This window comes from Taudactylus pleione, unplaced genomic scaffold, assembly GCF_031769625.1.
Source record: "Taudactylus pleione unplaced genomic scaffold, aTauple2 ptg000129l, whole genome shotgun sequence".
In the NCBI taxonomy this organism is placed as follows: Eukaryota; Metazoa; Chordata; class Amphibia; order Anura; family Myobatrachidae; genus Taudactylus; species Taudactylus pleione.
Genome location: NW_028284531.1, coordinates 7,486,238 through 7,510,860, shown reverse-complemented (window position 1 = coordinate 7,510,860; position 24,623 = coordinate 7,486,238). Strand labels below are relative to the sequence as shown.

Sequence of the window (24,623 nt, the reverse complement as noted above, 5' to 3'; positions counted from 1 at the left end):
ATCATATATGAAACAAATATTTCGGTCAACACAATGGCCTAATCCCTTGTATAGCTATTGTACTGTGCTGTGCTGCTGGCTGTATCTGTTTTCAGGGCTGATTCGATGTTATTTAAAGCTAAGTACACACCTATACAATTTTGGTCCAATCTTTTGATTCCCGACCTGTTATTCAAATGTTTTTAAGAATGTCTATGCTCCTACATGTTTTATCGCAAGAAAACAGTTCACGTCTGAAGATCTGTTCTTATGTTCTTCCTAAAATTCATCAGACGTTATGGTTCTATGTTGGACGAATCAGAAAGTGTGTACACAATACCAACCATTCTGTCCGATGCTTTGGCAGCAGCGTAGCCTCACATATCTGTAGTGTGTGTACAGAGTCAGTCTTTTCAGTAGATGGTTTTGCGAGATCAGGATTGTGGATCGCAAGGTAGATTGTAAAGGTGTGTACGCCTGAATCTGCATGCTCATCGGGACTTGCAACTGCAAGTGGAATAGTAAGTGCCATCGCATCTGAAGTATATGATTGTATAAGTGTGTATCTGTCACACAAGCTATTTATATTCTCAGTGTTTTAATAACCAGAGATAATAGAGCATATTACATAGAGAAAAATGGCTTTATGTGTCTGTTGGTCATACTAGCGATTTTGTAGTTGATTTAGCTCTGAGCAACTTTTTCTCATAATGAGAATATCGCTGGAAGAAAATGCTCCCTATTTTGTCAATTACAATCAGTGGCAGCATCACTCATTAAGCAATTAAAATCATAAATTTTATAATGTTAAGAAAATAGATCTTCTTTTAAAGCTTTGATTATTTTTCAGCTAAGCTGAAAGCACTAATGCTGGGTACACACTAGACGATATGTCGTCCGATCCGGTGGATTGGAGCGTCCTATCAGGCACATCGTCTAGTGTGTACACGCTATGTCGCTGACGATGTGCGGTTTCGCATGTTGTCAGCGACATTGCTCATTGGACCTACATGCAGGTCCGACGGGTGATATCATTAGCGGGGACCAAGCTGCCGAATGCAGCATGGCCTCCGCCGTCGTTAACGAGGTTGGCCTTTAGGGATCAATCCAAATAGCTGCAAAGGGGGCGAAACTGCATGTAAACGCCGGCAAATCGCGGCCAGATCTCACCTCGGACTCCCAGATTTTTGTACTTGGCCCTATAGCATATAGCCGCACTCACTTGCTCTGCGAGGAAACTCAGGGCTAATTGTATTGTCCCCTAAGTGTAGTTTTCTACTGTATATTTTCCAGGACAGTTTAAAATCATTTGATTTTATTTGCAAAGTGATTTACCCCAAATACCCCCCCCAACATATTGACTTCCCATTCGGGCATTCTATAGTAGGCTGAATACAGGAGCTTGTGCGTGTAGGGGGGGTTTGTACAATTGCGAATAGATACAGACAAAGACCTAGAGATGCATATATATATATATATATCATACAAAGGTGTATAATTTGCGCATACCATATGATATTGATGATATTGGTCGCCAGCACTAGCAAACGGCTTATGATTGGCTGACTACAAATGCGCTGCTGAACCTCCTAGCATACTTTATGCTTTTATATGCGCATGTTAGCTTGAAAAAATGTTGGGATACAACAGAGTTGTTTCTGCTGTATTGGGAAAGTTTTTGAATTTTGTTCTGAAACGGAATAGTGAATGCATATTTTTCAAACAAAACAAATGATTAAAAGATGGGCGTAATAGTACATGTGCCACATGTCTGGTGTAAACTGGACACTACTGGTGCCGACCTGCGCACATCTCTAGATGCCTACGCATATCAACCTTAATAGCTATTTTTTACTAGATGCTTTTTTTTTCCCATTTAAATGACACCCAAAATATGACCATTTCTGCATCAGGCAGGACCTGAGTGTTTTTCAGGGGATTTTAGGGCTCAATGTGAGAGAAAAAAAAAATGGCTTCAATGATACTATTTAAATAAAGCTACATTTTCAAGTAGTGTTAAATTGCCCATAGTAATAATTAACAGTTGATCACTAAAGAAAAATAATTCTGCAATTACTTAGGGCCTCTTACTGCAAACGTGCAAAGAAAATGGGTACAAATGGGAGAGGCACCTTTGTGCTGGTAGCACATGTTCATGCATGAGAAGCAAAGCTGTGCGGAGTTCTAACATTTGCGAACACTATGGTGGGAATGAGCCTCTAAGAAACAACTCATCATATTTTGAATGTGCTTTTTAGGTGTTCATAGGCCAATGTGAACAAATCCGTAATGGGCACCTATGGGAACGTATCTTCTGTAGGTTATTTTTTTCATGAACCTAATTACAGTGGAAAAATTGGCCGTGTGCCACTGACCTTGGGGTGTTACATCTACTTCCAGGCAGTTACTTCTAAAGTCCAAACAAACAGCCTAGCGCTGATGCAATCCACTAAAAATTTTACGTTTATTGTTTACTAATAAGAGAGAAGTAATACAATAAAAATATACAGACCCCCACATAGCTATGTTATCACTTGATGCCAACCAATCTACAGTTGCTCTTCTTTATTTATTTTTAAGCTAAAGCTGCATTAGCGCCTAATCATGAAATGATTCTCACTTGTCATTTAACCTCCCTGCTGCCTGTAGGCTGTGCCATGCAACCATCTTTACCATGGCTATGAGGTGCGTCTTACAGCACTGCCTGAAAACTGGGCCTCTGTGACACAAAAGAGTATATGATTTTTCTCGATCGATATTTTTTTTGTGCGTGCTTGGTTACTGCAGCGCATGCACAATTAAAAAAATAAATAAAATGAAAACCTGACACATGTGCAGTGCAGCTGGGACGCCGTGGGACAGGTATGTTTATCACTGTTGCAGCATTGTGGTCAATTCTGTCTATACATCGTGCCCTGAGTACCGATCCAAAATCACTATGCATGGGAGATGAACATCGATCTTTAGGAAATATCAGATATCGATGCCCTTCTCGACCTCTGCAGCCATTTTAATGTGGTGAACTTGGCTGTTTTGCATTTCTACAGTACAAAAATGGAGAAGACCTGGAAAAAATGGCTGCATGGAGTGGCAGAAGCATGTAGTAATTTTTACTATTCGATTAGTTTTTCACAAACTCTAGGTCTGATACAGAAATGTACGGATTTACAAGGCTGCACACAAGCGACTGTGCAAATCTGTCCATCTCAGATGCGGATGCAGAAGAAGGTGTCAGACACTTCCTTGCTGCATTTGCGATCCCAGGACTGTGACCAATTGTCGCAGGCTGGATCACCATCGTGATGATTGCTCTTTCGGTCAGGCTGCCGGAGCTGAAGCTTTCCACAGCCTGTCTGGTGCCTGGTCACGCAAGACGCCAAGAATCTGCGTCCGCTGACGCACACCTTGGCCTCGTCCCTCCCAGAAAACTGAGGCCACACGCCTCCGTATCCAGAAACGGGGACCAGGCACTCCCTCGCCCCGCCCCCCAAATGCCGCAGCCAATCATGCTGCGGCTTGGGAGGTCTGCGAGCAAGATCGCAGGACCTGTTCTGCACATGCGCAGAATGGGTCCTGCGCAGGCACAGACCCCTAAACATTGGAGATGTGCATTCATCCTCAGATGAACGTACACCTCTGAATCAGGCCCACTGTCCTCAAGCCGCCCTGAAACTGGGTACATAGTAAGGGATTCTCAGCCCGATATGACTATCTGTCAGATAGGACCGATAATTGTATAGTGTGTAAGCAGCACCAGGGCGCGACGGTCCTATTATAGCGTGTGCTGCACACACTGTCAGATATCGTTCAGAAAATGCAGTGTGTAACGGATTTCGGTGTGATGTCTGCTAATTAAATAGCATTTATCTACGGAGATGAGACTATTTGGATTTGCGATTTTTCATACTGCGCATACATCCGAGGGAAACGTTTTCATCTTTGTATATATTTGGAGCTATTCAGAGTAGCAAGACAGTCAGATGGATCTCGACTCATAGCTAAGTGGTTGTAACTGGGTTAACAATAGAGCGTTCGCACTTTGCTTAAGCTTGCGGTGGGTGTGTAGCAGAATTGGCTATTCCAAGGTAAGTGTGCGGAATTTCAGATGGATCTTTTGCACTTATGATAGAACTGGTTCAAATATGTGCAGATAACGATGAGCACTGCTCTCTTAAGCAGATGTATATGGACCTGTATTAGGTAGTAAAGCAGCTTGAAGAGCTTCAGCTGTTTAAGAGCAGTGTCATTTGTTGTTGTGTTTTTTTTTTTTTTAATGATTTGCAAACAATATTACCCAAAACTCCAATCCTCAATTACTTTCAACAGTTCATGTTTTCTGGATTTCTGCAATCATGCACAGGTGAGTTAATCTATTTTGCTGGGTCAGTAATTTATCCCATCTGCTTCCACAAACAAAAATCCTGAAAACATGACATATTGGAGGTATTTGAGGATTGGATTGGAAACCCACTGTTGTAAAGCAGTGATTCTCACCTTTTTGTTTTTTTATATTGCGGGTGACCTATCTGCTAACACAAATTACACATATATTATTTTTTGTGACACACTAATGATTAACTGTTGTAACAAAATCTGAATCCTGATTATACTTATATTATGAGATTGTAAGCTCTCAGCATATGGTCCCTCTTTCCTACTGTCTTCTTGCCTGTTACCATATTGTTAAGATGTATGTCCTTGTGTTTGTTTCCTCTAAGTTTTTGTGAATTATGCTTTGTTTGTCCAATGTGATGAATTCGACCTGTCCAATCGCATGTTGAATTAAGCATATATCAACGCTGCCATTTAAATTTAGCAGCTTCACTCTTAACATAGCTTACAAATGGTCAACTATCCCATAGTTTAAGGCTACAAATAGCAAGTGGCTTAATAAAAGTCTACTTCTGTCTGTTCTTCCTAAATTAGCTAACAAAAAAAAAAAGTCCTTGTTTCAACACAGAAAGGAAGGTTTCCCCCTCCCCCTAAAAATAATGGTATACTGGAGAAACAATCCTAAAATCAACCTATTCTAATTTTTCTTTTGTGACTGACTACTGATACATCATGTTGAATGCCAAAGCTGGATAAATCTGAAAAGCCAAATGCAACTGCTGGCAACTCATGTTTTGGGAATCATACGCCCCCTACAAGATAGCAGCGCTGATAGCCTGGGCAATGTATGAACGGTCAGTTTGCCTGACCGTTGCGCTCGCTGCAGCTGTCTCTATCGACAGCTACAGCCTGGCGATGCCCAGTCCCCACAGCATGGACATCGCTGTCCCTGCTGTGAGGGCTGCCGGCTTCAGGGCTGCACGCGGGATCTCGCGATACTTGCGAGATACCGTGCATGCTCAGTGGAGCCAGCCGGGACTGAGACACAGCACATCAGCAGTAGGTTGATGCGCTGTGTACTCAGGCAGGGATCGCCGGAGGGGGAAGTTAACACTCCCCTGCTCCGGCTGTTGAGATGTTCATACATCTCATCGGTAATGCTTCCTGCTTCTCCTCGGTAAAGACGTGCCGCTATAATACATCTCCCCCCCATGTCTGTTGAATGGATGCACATCTTCCCCGTTGCTGGAAACGTTAGGCTGCCAGCAGCCCAGCTGAAAACTTCGCCGAGGACGAGGAATTCGCTGGACTTCGCAGGACCTCGCCGGGGGGGTAAGTATTAATAAATACTTGTGGCATTTTCGTTTGTATCACAGTGAACTAAACGTTTATTGCTGCTTGTAATTTGCGATTGTTTATAAATGGGGCCCTAGGTCGGCTACACACTTGTACGACTGGCAGTTGTGCCGATGAAGGGGGCAATTTTCTTTTGCTCCATTCCAAAGGAGACTGTCGGTACACACTTAAAAGTTTTAATGAATGACAGAACGATCACAGGGCCTGATTCAGAGCCGCTCGATGTTCGCACATCTGCGCATGCGTATGGGTCGTAATGCGCATGCGCCAACCAGTCAGTGCGGTCGGAAATCGAGCGCTCGCAAAATAGCGAGTGCCTGCTAATTTGAGTGACAGGATGAGGCGTTTGTGGGTGGTAACAGGGGAAGGTGCTTGAAAACGGGGAGTGGAGATCTGAACGCAGGCGTGCCAAACGGGCGTTTTAAGGGTGTGCATAATTAACAAAGCAGCGTCATCGGCCACGTCACTTGGTTGTCTCTTAGCCTGAACTGTTCGCATGATTGCGGTAGGAAAATCCAACCACAAGCACTGCGAGCAGTTCAGACGCCTTTCGATGTACTCGATTAATCTAATAAATAGCGGAGATGACGTAGGATGCGAGCGGCCAGGGGGCGTCTTTACAAAATAGCGAGCGCATGTTTTGTTCGCTCGCTCACACATAGAGGCGTCAACAGACCGCAAAGAGCGAGCGCTCAATTTAAATAGCCGGCCCCTTTTTCTGAACGAGCGAGCGCAAATAGCGTCCGGCTCTGAATCAGGCCCTCTGTTTCATCCTTTATTAATATGTACTGCCTCGCATGAGATATTGTATGGTTGGCAGTGCAGCACGAGCAATCACACTATATGCGACCCGCGAGAGCATGTAGTCTGGCATACACACTGCACGGTATTCCCAATTTGTCGTTCCGATTTGCCCAAATGGGCCAATCGGGACGATATCGTGCAAGTGTGTACCCACTCTTAAGCTACAGGTTAATAGTTCTATGTTTTCTTTATGGTAAATGTAAATAGTTGTAAGAGATTCACAATACAAGATAATCTCTGGCGCTGACTTTCGTGTATATAAATGTGACTTTGCGTAAACACCTTAAATGTGGATAAATAGTACCCTGTATGACCAGAACTTTGTCTATCTAATGGACAACTTCCTGAGGAAGCGATTGAGCCGTGACACATGTCCAAAATTAGTGAGACTGTTTATATTATTTTATGTTTTATTTTTCTTTTAATTGATTTACATTTTCAACTGTTTGTATTTATTATCTGACGGTTTAGTAACAGCCTAGTTTAATGTATTTTATTTTGTTTTATTAAACTGGTCATTGTTTGTTTTAGGACCTGACAAGTTCCAATACACATTTTTATCTTATATACTGTGTAATTTAAATTTTTTTTAATTTTTTTTCCACACCTCAAATACTTTTAGTGGACAATTCTCATTTTCTTGAGTGCACAGTTCACGTAAAGGAGGAAGTTGTTAATTGGACAGACAAAAGTTCTGGTCATACAGACTACTATTTATTCCCATTTAAGATGTTTTTCCAAGGTCACATTTATATACGCTAGATATTAGTCAGCGCCAGAGATTATATTGTATGGTATATTCATCTTTGGAAGCTATTCGGGAAGGTGCTGTCTATCTCCTCGGCCGTGGTTGCTAGATGCTGTGGCGACAGCCAATTCTGCTTTCACCCTATAGCTGTAAGCAATAAAGCTTTAACAAAAGGGGGTGTCATGTAGTTATTGTTGTTGAGCTTAGGTGTGTCTACTAAAGAGTAAAGGTACACAAACACGGTGCAATTTGTTTTTTGTTTTTTTTTACACGATTTGGCCGTTTTCGATCATTTGTAATGACCAATCATGTAAAAAGTGGTGTATTCCAGTACGATGACGATGCGCGTCCCCGGCGTCGTGTATCGGCATCGCAGATCAGCTGAACATGCAGTAAGATTTCAACCTGTCGTGTAGGATTTGACACACTTTGTGCGGTGTTTTGCTTGATGTACGATTTACGATGTCCCTGGCCACTCCCCTCCTCCATGTGACAGATGATGGAGTGAAGAGAAGCAGCATCGTATCTTGCGGAGGTTTGCATATAAAAAGTGAGTAATCGCCTGTATTCTACTATGTGCACCCTGAACCACCAATGTACACCTGCATATAATCCCTGCACCCCCACTGCGTATTAACCCCTGCCCCCCCATTGCATATTAACCCCTCTCCCACCTATGCGTATTAACCCCTATACCCCCAATGTACCCTATGCCACCAACGTAGTAGCCCATCAATGGTTAATATTCACCGCACCCATAATGTACCCACTGCCCTCGCCAATGTTATGACAGTGTAGCACAATGCATTGTGTCCCCCAATTGTTTAAAAAAAAAAAGAAATGTACTATGAGAATAAACTGACACAGGTTTAAAAATGTATTTAGAACACATTAAAAACATATCAACTAATTAAAATAATTAAACTATTAAAACATTAAAACTTTCACATTTTAAAAGTATTTTTTTTCTGTTTTCCCACAGAAATGACCAGTGCAAGAGAACCCCAATTTGTCACCGGTTTTCTCGAGCGCTATCGCGCCCACAAATGTCTGTGGCGCATAAGGGGGCCCGACTCCAGCAATAAATACAAGAAAGCTGCTGCAATTGAAGAGTTTGTATCTTTCAGCAAGCCATTCCACAGCTAGGCTTCCCCGAAGTGGGTGAAAGCTAAAATACATAATTTACATACTGTGTACGTCAAAGAAAATAATAAACAGCAGGAGTCGCGGGCATCTTGAGCAGGGGCAGATGAGGTATACACCAGTACCTTGTGGTACTTGGACCTCCTCAAGTTCCTGCAGGAGCCGCAGAGAGCTACACAAGCGCTCATGGTCGAGAGTGTCCCTAAGGAGCAGCAAGAGGACCCTGCTGAAACAGAACAAAAGTCCTCTTTGGCTGTGGTATGTACAGACATAGTGCATACACACCATGCCAAATGTTTTTGAAAAGTTCACTAGTCCACAATTGTCCATATCACACTAGCGGGTACTGTCCTCCTGCCATAGTACTGCCCCCACTCCATGCCAGGTGTTGCTCCTTGACATCTTTAGCCCGCGCACAACTGCAGTTGGGGCCATTTGCAGTGTCTCCTGTGGATGGTCCGGGTCGTCTGCCATAGCTGTGTCTACTGTCCTCTGTTGTATAGACAAAAATTTGCCAAGGAAATTGTGATGGACACAGCAGGCCAAGAGGACTGAATCTATTTTGTCCACACGGAGATTTTTAGCCATATGGAAAATTCTGAATCGGTTGCAGAGAATGCCAAAAGGTGTTTTCCACTTTCCTCCGTGCCCTGGATAGACGGTAATTGAAGATGTGCTTTTTTTTCGTCAGGCCCCTTTGCGTATATGGCTTCAGCAAGTGTTCATGAAGAGCAAACGCCTCATCAGCCACAAAAACGTAGTTTAGACCGTGCGTCGTTGTCGCTGTAGTTGGTTTGTTTAAATGGCCCTCCATCGAAGCACAGCCATTTTTGCCCACATAAACAAAAATAAACTCGCAATTGGCGTTCACCACCGCCATGAGCACTATACTACAAAAAACCCTTATAATTGTAATAAAAGGATCCGCTGTGGGCAGGTGGGTTAATACGGATATGTTTGCCATCAATGGCTCCACCGCAGTTAAGGAAATTCCACCTACATTCAAATTCCTCAGCAATGGTCTGCCACTGCTCTACTGTTTTTGGGAACTAGAATAAAGAAAGAGAAAAAAATATTACAAAACATGTTATTAACATTTATTTTTTTTCTCTCTCTCACCAACAGTCTACAACACCAGACCTCGACCACACCACTAGTCCGCAAATGGCCCCCCGAAGCGACAGCAAGGCTGAATTCACTCAGCCCGCTTCAAGACGGCGTAGGTATCGGCGCAAGTCCCAGGCACAGCCAGATCCGCTTATATAAATAAGTTGAACAGGCCCTACAAAATCCCTCGGACATGTTCGACCACCTGGGCCCTCTTATAGCTAATAGTCCCCCGGGAAATGGATGAATGCCAACAAATCCATGTCCAGAGGATCATTTACGAGACAGTGATCCCGGGGAGATTTAAGCAACTGGGCACCACAACAAGGCAGACCGATGAGCCTCTGCCCCTGACAACGGTGCAGCCACGCTATGGGTCATCCTCATCCCATTCCTACCCGCCACCAAGCTACCAGGCCACACAAATGGGGCGAACCCCATCCCACCCTACACCCCATCCAACTTACCTTACTCCCAAACCCACCAACCCCTCCACATCCTTCTCAGAGCCATGTTGGTAGAGGATGAGGAACCGCCCCATTTTTTTTAAGTTTTAAAATTATTATTTGAAATATCAACAAGTTTTATCTCTCCCAATAGCTACTGCATGGTATACGGTGCAGATGACGCGGATTGGACAGGGTCACTAAACGCATGGCGCAAGAACAGATTGGGGAATGCCGGGGCCTCAATGTGCTTCTTGGCCTATTCAATCCCCGTGTCTGACACACCGTATACCATAAATCTGCCTAGCTATTGGGAGAGATAAAACTTGTTGATATAGCAGTTTTTACACATTTAATACTGTTGGTTTTGGTAAACATTAAAAAGCAGCCATGTTGGTTTTGCTTTTAAGTAAAAATACGTTTATTGATATTTAGACCCATCTTGGTTGATCTTTTTTCCCTCTGTGTGAAAAAAATAAATTCTTTCACCAGAAAAAAAAAAAAAGTGCAGTGTTTTTACTCACCTTAAAGTAGTGGAACTTCAGGACATTGACAATGGCTTCACAGGTGTCCGGAATGAAGCGCCCCAAAGCCTGGGGGGAAATGAGGGTCCCAAACTTCATGTCTTCAAAAAACCTTCCTGTAGCCAGGTACCTCAGGGTAGCAATGAGCCTCTCCTCAGCCGGGATGGCTCTCCACATGCCGGTGTCCTGCCTCTGCATATAGGGGGTCACCAAACACAGCTACTCCTGGAAGGTAGCATCATCTATACACAGGTAGTTGCGGTAATCGTCCAGGTTGTTCTCCCTAATCTCCATCAACAGGGGCATATGGGAACGGGTCTCCCTCCTCATCAGCCACTCCTTGGTCCAGCTCGACCTCATCCTCCTCCTCTCCTCAGCTCCATCACCATTGAGCTTCAAATAGCCATAGGCTAGCAGAAACTTATAGCGATAGGAATCCATAACCACAGAACGTAGTATAGAACACACTTTGTTAAAGGCAAACCCAAAACAAAGCACAATAGCAGCGTACAGCGTTCAGGGTATAAAACCTAGCCTCACTAGTCATGGAGCAGAGTGCGCCCAGATCTAAAATGGATGCTGCCTTTTATACCCTCTAGATAAGCCCTCGCCTATTGAGATTCCAGCAGGATGCATCATGAGGTTGTTTGCTGCATACGATATATCTTAAACGCTTTACAACACATCTAATCGTATGCTCGCTTGTACAGTCGTAAAGAATTTCAAGGGAAGAATTTCAAGGGAAATCTTATTCGAGATCGCATCGTATACAAATCGCACCGTGTATGGGCACCTTAAGAAGTGTGAGATTGCAGCTGGCCATATAACTCCACATTTGTGGGCATAGTCAATAATTTGGCACAGAGTTAACTATTATGCAGGCAATATAATGCGAGGCATTATTCCATAGGGGCTGGACATTTGGTTGCTCAACCTGACAAGTAATCTGTAACCCTTATACAAAAACATTTTGTTAAAGTATTTATATAATACTGTGAAAGCGGTGATCCCTGTACACTTGAGGTCATCCTCTCCCCTTAGACTTCTATAACAAAATGTTATTGTATTAGGGCTACAGCAATCCGGCCCTCACATTTTTTATGTGAGGGCTGGCTTGCAATGCCAAATTCATGGCAACACGGTTATGCTCATTAGAATTTGGATTTGCAAAGTTGCCATTTGGCATCTCAATGAAAATTTCCAGTGGCTGTGATATTTGCATATTTTCGCAAAGCTGCTGTGTACAAATACATATACATCTCTCAATCAAGCCCTAGGTCATCTTCTCCGACCGCTCCAGGTGCCGATTACACTTACTGCTAATCTTTGATATACACCTGTCGTACTTTTTCCTAGCTGTGGGAGGGTCATTCCATGGTAATTCATGTTACAAAGTGACATAGCAAGTTATTTGCATGGCTATCAACTGCACAAGGAATTTATGTGAAATTAATGTTATTTATTATTTTCTTAAAAAAAACTGTATACAAAAATTGCTAGTTGTTTGCTATGTAATTTTGTAACGTGAGTTACCATGGAATGACCCTGGGAGCTTTTGAGGCGCACTTTGAGTCTACAAGGTGTTACTCTGGACAATTGCTACAGGCTGTGGCCTGACTCAATGGGGCCGCTGAGGGCTGGAGTGGGTGGATCCTCTGACGGACCCTGGCAGAGTCTTGTGGAGGTCTGTTGCACTACAACACTTACAGGGTTTCGGCACAACTCCTCTGGTGCCTCTCAATGGAGTCCCCTTGGCAACTGGCTGAATTAGATCACTTCATTGGGCGATTACACACGCGATTACACATGCAATCGGCCGATTGTTGCGTACTGCATGTGCATCGCAGTGCACATGCTCGAAGAATGCAATCGCAGTGACTACGCAGGCCCATCACAGAGCAATTGACAGGAAGTACCGTTTGGGGGTGGTGACTGGGGGTGTGTGGTTGTCGAGACTCAGGCGTGCCAGTACGTTTGCCGTTGCAGGGACGTGCATAAATTATCCATTGCGATGCCATACGCAGCTTGAGCTTTCACTGCGTGCGATGAGTTTAACAATTCCTGAGTAAGGTCAGACCTTGGGCAAGTGTGCGTGAGGCTACGATTGTACTTGATGTTACCAATGGTTTTGCAGTCTTACTAAGTATTACAGATGTGAGTAAGGTAAATGGGACGTCCTTATGTTAGGCTGCGTATGGCTTTTGAGATTGCAATCTTTGGCATGTCTTCGCAGTAAGACTGCGTGCGTAATCGTGATCACAGTTGTGATCTGTACTGAATCAGGCGCTCTATTCCCAAAGCTGAATCAGGCCCTTGATTCTGTAGAAATGTTTATTTTAAAATGCTACTACCTCTGTCTCTCTATTGCTAGAAATGCACCTGCCTTTTTGTGGGTTGTACTTGAGTGTTTTTTTTTCTTTTCTTTAACCTGTAAGATTGGGAGTTCTCAGTATAGAGGTTGATCCCCTGCTGCATGATTTCACCTCAGTTGCAAATCTTTGATACTTCCAGGGTACCTACACTGAGACCTCACTTTCCATATGGGGAGATACAATGGGGATGATTAAATTTTCAGCGGGTTCCGTGCCCTGTGCTCACGGGTTAACATTCCGTGCATTTCACAGGATGTTTTCAAGAAGCGCACCCCCAATTCCCTTGCAATTCAATTAGAAACAGCAAGTCATGGATGTCACACGTTAAAGTATATAATAGAGTGGGGAAATGAAACCGAATCCCCCCCAAAAAGTGGCAAATAAGAAGGACAGTGTAGAAGGCTGTTAGTGGCCATAAACAATGTATCAAAGGAGTTAAATTGTGTAAAATAATTGAACTTTGCAACTTTTATAAACGATGGAAAAATGATAACCAGCAATAAAAGTGTCTCAAAAATTTTAGGGTACACAGGGTAAAGTGTCACTTTAGTGATTTTCCATCTCACCAGATATGTAATGCATCATTTAACTAATTTTTATGCATTTTTAGAGGAAGTCACCTGAAATATAAAATTTCTTTGCCCATATTTTCCTATTAAAAACCTCTAGATACATTATTATTTATTAGGCGGGGTGTCCCAGTGGGACTGTACTGTACTGTGTCACAACATTTTTGCCTTAAAATAAGGATATTTTCCCTGCTTTTTACCTAGTCTGGAACTGCTAACAGTAATCCACGTTAACTTGCTTGGAGACCTGTGTTAATAACATGGATTTCTAATTGAATACCAAAAGACATGTCTGCAGGTTTTTAACCCGCATTAAGCAATTTTCAGTCAACTTTCAGTTAATTGAATCTGCTCCAATGTCTGTACATGCCCAGAGAATTCATGTGTGCAATGAAAATAAATACCGTAATATACTACAATTATACTTAGAAAGAAATACTTTGCAATTATCTTTTTTTGTATCATATTGGAAAATGTGGCATTTCCTTGCTTTTTTATGTATGCTATCGGCATGCAGTTGGGCATTTAGTGTTGTTGCAGTCTTCCCAAATATTTTTTTGTTTACATGTGTACAAATGGTGCGGCTGACTGTTCAAATGATCACAATGATCACACTTGTGTAAAGAAGCAGCTCACAAATGTTAGAGATATATGCAGAGTTAGGAGTAATCCAAAGACATGCCTACGATATGTAACAATCCAGTGGGCATTTCTGACTGGTTGCATCTGATGCGACCATGCCAGGCAAGTGGTTAAGACTGTATTTCTGTGTATATTAGCACTCTATACTTCTTTTTCTGTTTGCACGTATTTTATTTTGCACAGTGCCGGTAGGCTCCGTTGTAAGCACCACCAGCAAACAAGATTATTATTCTTTTTATGCCATGGCATCCAATCTTGGTGATTTGTAAACCACCTCATTCCTGTGATGCACGTCTAATTACACACCATGCTACCTAAATGGACACTTTAAGCAAGTCTCTCCACCAGTGTTATCAGGTGAATGAACATGCAGGACATAGGTACATTTATCAGCTGTTCTCCAAAGCACAGAGCACACTTGGGATGCAGCATGTTCTATGTTTTCGTGCTTCTCATCTTTAGAGAGTACTGAGGATGTATTTTTCATAGGGACCAATTATCTCTATTATGACAGCTGGTCCACTGTATAGTGACCACAGATTACTGATCTGGAAGGAAAACAAAAACTGTTCTACTTAGTGTGTTTGAGAGAATAATTTGTAAAGGGAACTACAGTATGTTTGCTGAAATTATGGTTTGTCTAAAATAAATCAAAAGCTTGCAACGGTCAGGCTGGCCACACTAATATGTCTTCCAATCAATGATAACGAAAGATCTAATGGTTATGGTTAATGGGTTATCTGTGTAATTTAATGGTTATATATAGTTAGATATTTATTTTTGTAAGTCTCTAATCAATAGAAAGTCTATGTGGCACCATTGCTATAACTGCCTGTTTTAAAGAAGTCAACGTTTTTGTCTCTTAAGAACTAGACCTATGCCTTAGGTATGGTATCTGGTCATATGCATAAATGGGAATAAGGAATATTTGTGTATATTATACTTACATGGTACAGGACACAATCAGCATACAATGATCCTGATTAAACCTTAACATTTGCACTCGCCCTTATACATACCTCCCAGCAACACAGGAACGCTCATCGGCATGGGGTGTGGTAACAAGGTGTATTGGACGTGTGCATATACAATTGTGTCTCCAGGTACTGTGTTTGGATGTAGAATATTCTTTTTATTGTTTTGCTTGCTGCTTTCGAGTTAGACATTTTAACCTGACAACTTACAATATCCCCCCACAAAAATAATTGTGGATGCTTCTAGTTAGTAAGCACTGTACTTGGCATTTTAGCAAGACTCCATGTCAGACACTGGGCATCAATTACGAAGTGCACTGAAAAGCTCCTTGGTGTTGTACTGGTGGTTCATCAAAATATATGCCTACTCCCCACTCTGTGGAGACTCTCCTACAAACCAGCAGGTGTAACCGTGAATATCACTTCAAAGTCCAATTTCCTGTTACAAAGTTCATGCATCAGATAACTGAACTGGTCTTGACGTGGTTTTATCCTACAGCAGTTCCTGTTCACATAGAACGCTATATGTCCCTTTTACTTGGTTGTCCCCAGGACTTAAACTGGAAGTTGTGATAAATTTACCATGTTCAAGTTCACTGGAGATAGACGAGGACTGTCTGACGTGCAAGTACCACTCTAAGGTACTACTAAAGAACAACGGGATGTTGCACCAATAGATTGAGCAGACGTTGCATGTGTGCTGGAGTGCAGGGGATGGCATATCTAACGGTATAAGTTGCACACAACAGTATGAGTTACACAAAGTTCACCATTAACACAGGTCGGCAGCTTACAGCTAAGTCACTGATTAGGCAATGGTAGAAATTGATCCCATAAAATGTATAGAATATAGTGTGAAGATCGACAGCTCAAGTAGTTTTTGTAGAGTAAAACTAGCTCTACTCCTGCCTCCCATCAAGGAGCACTGCTAAAATGTAACCCTTTACCCCTTTATTTACATTCAATAGTCCTGCACCACATAGGAAATATACTTTTACACTGCTACGTAAAGCTCCCAATACTTATGCAAGGAACACCATCACTCCACTCATCTCCTTCTCTGCCTCTGTCAACTTCTACTCCTCTACAAAAGGGTTATATTTTTTATTTTGGACCAATTAATCTGCTTATTTGATATGTTTCTTCTCATAACAAAGCTTTGTTTGTAACAATTTTTTTTATTTCACTGTTGTCTGGTATAACTTTGTTACTAGTGCATACTATTAATACAAATGCATTTATATTTATTTTATGATCATATTCCTGAGCTTTTCACCTCCTCAATTTCAGTTTCATTCTGTTTTATCATCTCCTTGGAAATACTGCCTTCTGCATCATTCATGTTATATATTTTTATATTGTTTCAGCTATTGCAATCATACCATTTCCACACTGGGATCTTCAGAGATAGGATCCTTCCATCTTCATGGATATGACTCAGGTAATTCAGTGTCATGAATTGAAATTATACAAAGGAGATTCACCTTCAGCTAATTCACCCTCCAATCATATTTCCATCTTCTGTATACAACACAATTCTGCCCAATGCACACAAAGGTATAGCATATACAAGGGCTACAAAGGCAAATTTCCCCACTTGGAAGGAACACATGAATATAAATGTATTTAAAGGAAGTTGTAGGAGTGTTTTTACAAGTCAATACAATTTAAGTTGTTTGAGGTTGAAGGGCATTTCAGAGTCATATGTACACGGCTGCACATTAAACAGTTAAATGAACATGTAACTAAACTAATGTTACATTTACTGTATTTAATGGTTATATAGTTTCTTCTATGGGGTTAATCGAATCACCTGCGATGGGTGCGAGTTGCCGTTGCCACGGCGTTAAAATTTCGGCTGCGTCACCAAATCTCGCACCACTTGCGGTCCTCTCTCAGCCTGAATTCGCTCGTTTTGAGTAAGTTCAGGCTGCTGTAAAGTGCAGCTGTTGCCACTCTTAACTCGCACCTGTGGTTCATTCGCAGGCAAATGGATTGACCCCTATATGCACCAGGCGTCTTTTTCGCCGAAAATGCGATGTGAGTAAGACGCACCAACAGACTGTGCCGATTAATTTGATATGCGACACTTGTATATCTATGTGCGACTGAGTCTCTGAATCTGTACACGGCCCCTTTTTTTTTTATTCCAAGTTCCTTTGTGGTTCATATACAGACTCCGTTTCACACTGATATACAAGTGTCATATATCGATTTAATCGGCAAAGTCTGGTGCATCCTAGTCGCATTGCAATGCAACTTAGACACATTTTCTAGAAAATGGCGTCCAACGCTAGCATAGCAGCACGGGACTTGGCGGCTGACTCACACCAGACAATATATATCTTTATGTCCTAAATTCCAAATATGTTTTCTGTAGATGGAAATAATCTTTATCGCTGGGCTGGACAACATTTGGGAACAACATAGTACGAGTACGTACTTTCCAAGGGCTCCAGGCTGTCTGCGTGCACTGTAACCAATATTGTTTAATCATTTTTTGAATGAGAATTTTTTTTATTTTGCACCAAACCCAAAAATAATGTAGAGGAGGTTGGGTACAGGTTCCCGACAGTCAGAATCCTGATGGTCAGAATGCCAACAGCATAATCCCAATGGTGAAAATGCTGGCCATTTTAGCTAAGTATTCTAAGGCTAACTCTAATACACCCCTTCCGTAGCCTAACCCTAACTCTCCCCTTCGGCATCCTAACCCTCCCCCCTAATACTTACCATTTGAAGATGTCGGTATTTTGACCCATCTGGATCCTGCAGCCGGTATAGTGAACATTGGGATTCTGACTGTAGGGATGCCGACTACATCCCTATAGAGGCAACCTTTAATGTAAATGGGCATATTCCAAAAATGAGGACATTACTGTGATCATCCAGTGAGACTGATCATCCTCCATTCTGGCTAGCCAGTCACATGAAATATCTCAGAAGCATCTGATTGTTGCTCTAGAATGTATTAAAGAGGAGAGATTGAGTGTGCCAGCAATTGTTTACTGAAATGCTATGTGGAAAACATGTCTGGTGCGGGGGCGTGTGGCTAGATTTGATGGAGCAGCCAGTAGTTTCTGTTGCATTTTCCAAGCAAACTATATAAGCAAACATCATGTTGCTCCCCAGCACGATCCTTGCTTTCAGTGCTCCTATCCCTTGTCTCCTAGTCCCTTTCAGCAATTGTGACTTTGCTGCCCTTTGTTGGGTACAATTTCATTTAGTGCTGACCCAACTACCTCTCCATTTGACTCACATCCACTTGCCTTCCAAAAAACAGTGAGTTTCCAACCCTTGCCAGTAGTTTGCATTCTACCTAGTTTGCCCCCCCCCCCCCTTTCCAACCTTTCTACCACAACCAAGTAAGTCTGTCAGTTTGTCTACATACTGGGCCTGATTCAGAGAGGGACAGATTTGCAAAACCACACTCAAGCGGCCGTGCAAATGCATCCATCTCAGATGCAAATGCAGAAGGAGATGTCACACCTCCTTGCTGCATTTGCAATCCCAGCACTGCGACTGACGTCACAGGCTGGGATCACAATCGCAACCGATGGTCGCAATGGTTTCTCCTTTGGTCAGGCTGTGGGAGCTGATCACGTAAGAGGCCAGGAATCTGCGTCCGCCGACGCAGACCCTGGCCTAATCCCTCCTGGAAAACGGGGTCAACGTGATTCCGTTTCTGGTAGCTGTGACCAGGCATGCCCACGCTCCACCCCCAAATGCCACAGCATTTCAATCATGCTGCGGCTTAGGGGATCTGCCAGCGAGATCGCAAGAGCTGTTCTGCACAAGCCTAACCATTGGAGATGTACATTCATCGTCGGCTGAACATACATCTCTGAATCAGGCCCTCTGTATGGATAATTGTTCGCTTATTTTGGCAGAATTTTAAGAGCAACAAAAGTGATGTTGCTTGGCAGTATTTTAGGTATATGCACGGTACCAGCAGTAAAAATTTATCTACAAATTAAACCTAATGCTGGGTACCCAGCGATGCGACCCGCTGCATATTGGTCAGCCCGTACACACTGGACGTTCCAGTGTTCGACCGCCCTATAGTCTGCCCCTGCCGTATACCGCTGCATGGGGTCGTCAGCCACATCGTCTGATTGGACTGCATGTAGGGACGATCAGACTATGTCATTGACCCCACGGGAGCACGCACCGCACAATATAGTGCGTACACACTGGATGATTTTAACGATTTGTCGCTCCGATGCATCGGAATTGGGCAGATCATTAAAAAGAGAGTGTAATGTGTAGAGTCCTTTTAGTATACTCCTTTATAACTGCGGGCTTTATCCTGTGGACATAGTGACAAAAGCCAGCACCAGCAGATGCAAGGATACCATACATCGGGTGGTCCGTACACACTATTATCTGGTGTATAACTGCCCGATATATCGTTCCCCTGCCACATGCAGAAACATGGTATCGGCCGCCATACCTTCAGATTGGCCTTCATTGTACGTCCACGATGTGGACGATTTGTCGTTCCGATTTGCCTCAAAATAAGAAATCCTCCAATATATCGTCTAGTGTGTACCTAGCTAAAGTTTGCACATTTTGAAACTTGTTGCCTTGTTCGGTGTGACCTAATGAAATATGACAACTTCACTGTGGTATATTGTAAGTACATAATCTTAACCTTTCCTTGTTGAAATGGTTCTAATTAGGGGAAAGCATGGGAAACCATTCCAGTAGTGAAGTCACTGGCTACAAGAACATCAGTTTGCTCAAAGAATTACATATATTCTACATAAGGCAGTGTAGGACCATGCAAGGTGTTGGAAGGAGGCAGGGGAGATGTGCTTTCATTGATATTCATAGAAATATTCATAGAAAGAATTGATAGACGTTAGGTGTAAGCAGTGATTTGTTAGTATCTCCTGACCTTAGGATATACAGCTGTCTTTATTTGACCAAATCTAATATAAAATTATCCTACTAACTTACAAGGCAATCATCAGAACTGTGATCCGTTATAGATGTGCACAAGCCTGGTGGTAAAAAATGCAAAGCCTTTGATTTCACACCAGTGAGGTCACTTCTGCTTATAGGAGACGTGTTGTTAATAGACCAGTACGCAGTGACCTAGTTTTAGCAGACCATACTTCATAGGGATGGTAACCGTTGCTCTACTTACAGAAGTATGTACTTTTAATTCCCACAATACTTCAAGATCAAAAATAACAAGTACATACAACATCTGATAGTGGCATTTTTGTGTCTTGTTCACATTCAACACCTTGTTTTGTAGATCTTTTTGAAACAAAAATCCATTTGAACTTTTAACCTCTTTCTTAAAGAAACTGAATTAAACATAATTTATGGCTTCCTACAATATACTCTAAAGGGGCTTATCCATTAGCAGATCTTTCTAAAAGACAAAAGATTTATCTTTTGAAAACTCCTGGGGCTGCTGTGACCGGGAGGCAATCGGGAAGCCGACTGCCTAAATACCGGCAGCCGGCTTCCCGACTGTCTTATCCCGGCAAGGGTGAAATGCCGGGCGTCTAGATGTAGACGCCCACATTTCCCCGACGCCGGGAGACCGGCGCCCGGCATCACGATCGTAGTGATGCCGGGCGCCGCGAGCGGACAGCCGCGCGGGGGGGAGGGTTAGATTTAGGGCTCCTGGGGGGGACTTAGGGTTAGGCTAGGGGAAGGGAGGGTTAGGGTTAGGCACCCCCGGGGGGGACTTAGGGTTAGGCACTCCCCCGGGGGACTTAGGTTTAGGCAGCGGGGAAGGGGGTGGTTAGGGTTAGGCACTTAGAGGGGGGATTAGGGTTAGGCACTTGGGGGGGAAGTTAGGGTTAGGCACCCCTAAGGAGGGTTAGGGGGGTTAGGTTAGGGGATACTTACCTATCCACGATCGGGATTTCCAGCGCTGTCGGGCTTCCGCTGCGTCGCCCTCTGCTCCTGTCGGCCTGCCGGTGATGGGAATCGAACCGCCGGCCATGCGGCTGGCGATATTTCATACCAATTCCCTGTGACCGATATCTGTCATGTACATGACAGATTTTTGCAAACTACGAACGACGAATGATTTTGCATGACATCATTCTGGGAGTGGATTTTTTTTAATGTTTCTATTAATTTTCATTAAAAAAAATCGTTCGTCGTTCTTCGTTTACCGCGACAGATATTTCTAATATCTGTCAGCGATAAACGATAATTGACCAACATGTTGGAGAGACAAAAGACCAAATTTGTCGGCCACGGGAGTGCGCATTTTTATCGTTCAGAGCCTATCCATTAGCAGATAAATTGAACGACTGAACGATAAATCGTTCAAATTTATCTGCTAATGGATAGGCCCCTTATGTGTAATATACCAGTATACCAGTCTGTCTCTTGCAACCCAGTTTTGTTCTATTAATGTTGTTTCAAATTGTAAAGCACAACGGAAAATGCTGCGCTATTTAAGAAACTGTTAATAAATAATTAATAAATAAATTTCCGAGCTCAACCTCTCTGCTCAAAATCTGCCTCTCGCATTTCGGGCTGCAACTACCTCTCTGCTCAAAATCTGCCTCTCGCATTTCGGGCTGCAACTACCTCTCTGCTCAAAATCTGCCTCTCGCATTTCGGGCTGCAACTACCTCTCTGCTCAAAATCTGCCTCTCGCATTTCGGGCTGCAACTACCTCTCTGCTCAAAATCTGCCTCTCGCATCCACGCTCATTTCGGTCTGCAACTACTCTGTGGAATTCTTTTCTTCATACAACTTCTCCTAACCTCCGATCTTCTAGTGTTTACAGAAAACTCACCTCTCCAGGTAGCCTTATCAAATTCTTCAACCACACTCATAATAACCCCTCTAGTTCATTCTACCCTATAACCTCCCCTCTACACAGTCCATTCAAACCTACATGTGTTCTCCTATTTGCAAACAACCATCTGACCCCCAAACCAACATTATTATGTTACTAGGTCATAAAGCCCCAAACAGCTCATTTCCTAGAACAGCCTAGTAACCTCATATGTCAAACTTCTTTGTCCTATACATTGTAAGCATATGAGCTGGGCCCTCTTACCTGTCTGTTTGTTAATATGCAGTATTCTTTATTACCATGTTTGCCCACTATTGTAAACCACTGTGGAATATACTGGAGCTATATAAATACATGTTAAGAAGTAAAATAGTTATAGCTTGTGATAGGGCTCTGATTGCTGCATACATTCTTCTATTTATTCACTGTGAGTTTATTTTAAACAATCTTTCAAAATAAATGCTTAAGAAGAGAAAATAATAACTTGTTTTCTGCTACCTGTTTTGGAAAGAAAGGTGTTTTTAAACCCAGCATTTTGTTTCATTTGAAGCTTGCCAGCACCCCTTTGGATTATTCATGTGTTAGGTGTCATTTATACTACTTGATCTGATGACCATCTGTAGTTCACCTAAATAGTTATTTATTTTTTATGCACTACATTAGTGTAAATGCCTCTTACTAATCTAAAAGCTGCTTCACACACATGTGAATGATTTTTTTCAGACAAATACAGTATCGGGAAAGGAGGGGGAAGTGCATGTTTTTTCAATGATTTCTTCATTTCCTTTTTTAGTTGATTTTACACGTTCTAAAAGCTATTAAACTTACATTTTGAAATCATATGTGGTATGTGAAAATAACCACATTACACACCAGCAGTCAGGACTGTGCTGCATAAAATTCTCAACACCTTACTCAAGACGTCATTGTTACTTTCAAGTTAGTTTGGAGTGTTGTTCTGTCTGTCTATCTCACCTAACGATAGTGGTTCTCTTTTTTGTGTGCATTTACACAGAGGGCTAAAATTACTTAATATTAAAAACAAAAACAGAAAATGGTAAATCTCAAATATTGTAAACGTGACTATGTCATAAAACCACAATTACTTCCTAAAGACCCCCACGCACGGAGCGATATAGCGGCCGATCCGACTGTTTTGAACAATAGCGCCGCTATACCGTTCCGTGTGTGGGAATGATATCCGCTGCGCGCTCCCGTGGTGTCGTCCGTCGCTCCTCCAGATCTTTCTGCATGTTCAATTGATCCGGGGGATCGACGAATGATCCCATGCAGCGCTATGCGGGTGGGAGAGAGTGGTGCCGGCATATCCGGGCGGTCAGCCACCGGATCACTCCATGTGTGGGGACCGCCCGATATGTCAGCCGTTGCCTCACAAGGTGCATATTGCACCATGTATGGGGCCCATAAGATTGGATGTTTGAACAAAACTGGGCATACACGATAAATGTTCATATCAGCCGATGAAACGTTTACCGTTCAGTATATGGAACAATATTGTACTCAGTCAGTAATAGAAAAAAATGTGCTGAGATCCTTGATGCATTTTTGTATGTTTCCGATTATTAGAAGTATCTTATATACATTGAATTGTCAGATTTTTATTAGTTATAATGTAGAAATATATACCCGTTATAACATAACTAATACGTATTTTTTTAAAAAAGGGCTTAAATACACAGTTTATGTTTGATATAAAAAAAGTCTTTACCCTAATTTTTCTCCTTTTCTGACTGGGGCAATACAACGTTTTCTTTATATGTTTCCTACCTTAATGTCTGCCAAGAAGCTTCTTTCTTCTTCTTCTTTAACTTAGGAGAAAGAGTTTACTGATTCTTCATTTTTTCTGCTTGTACTCCTCACACTTCTATGTAACTACAAAAATATAATGCATTTAGTTTCCTAACATGCATTTTTCAATATTTACAGGCTGTACCGTAGTTTCTTCAGGAGGTGACCATATTCTACAATGATTTGTAATGAGACAAAAATACTTGGTAGGTAGCATGATTTTCTTCATTTATGTGTATGCTTGTGTTTTTGTATGGGTCAGGAAGCTGTGTGTACCAGGTGCAGGTTAGACATTATTGTGTTTACGGACTAGGACTGATGCCAGTGACAAATATTCAAGACTGCATAGCCTGGTTTTGCCTTAAAAAAATAAATAAATCGGTCTGTCTAGTATTTGTGAAGTGATCCTGTTTACAGACTGTGCTGTTTACGTGCAATGCTGAGCGCAGTTTCCCGATTATCGGGAATCTTTGTGTGCACAGGACCTGTTCTGCGAATGTGCAGAACGCACGCAGACCGTTCTATGCCTCTGCCTGATTGACAGGTAGAGGCATTTTCGGGGTGGGGGCAGGGATGGCCGTTGTTCCCGGAAATGTGGGCGCGCCAGCCTTGTTTCCGGGAATGGCAAGGCCAAGGGCTGCATCCATGGACACAGTTTCCTGGCCTTGCAAGCCAGCCAGCCTGAGTAAGCTGAGGCTTACTCAGCTGGCCGGCGGCCTGGCGCCGTACACCATCGCGACCTTCTAGCATGCGACCTCGATAACAGTGCTGGGATCTCAATGCAGCAGGGGTGTCATACTTTCTGCTGCATTTGCATATTAGCAAGGACGGAATTGCAAAACTGTCTGTGTGCAGCTTTGCAATTTCATCCTAAGCTGGATCACCCCCTGTGTTTGCTATAAAGATCAATCAGATCTGTTATAGTATACATTTAAACTGATGTGAAATACAGCACAGGTGTAATATGTAAAGTCAGCATAGCAGGTGGCCGAATGTATAAACCCTAAATATGGCAAAAAATCAGCTTTTATACTTAG

The 24,623-nt window shown here is 42.6% G+C and overlaps 1 protein-coding gene across 2 annotated transcripts in view; it reads left to right on the top strand.

Annotated features, from left to right (window-relative positions):
- Positions 1–24,623, top strand: part of ATP8B4 (ATPase phospholipid transporting 8B4 (putative)) — a 245,667-nt gene that overhangs the window by 1,651 nt on the left and 219,393 nt on the right. Inside the window, exons 1-3 of one of the 2 annotated variants that reach the window (XM_088472813.1) lie at positions 15,571–15,637; positions 16,364–16,437; positions 23,725–23,792. In XM_088472813.1, the coding sequence (XP_088328939.1) occupies positions 23,765–23,792 (28 nt within the window). In that variant the 5' untranslated portion in view covers positions 15,571–15,637; positions 16,364–16,437; positions 23,725–23,764. Of the gene's footprint in view, positions 1–15,570; positions 15,638–16,363; positions 16,438–23,724; positions 23,793–24,623 lie in introns of those variants that run through there. The other variant, XM_088472812.1, reaches the window with a different exon arrangement.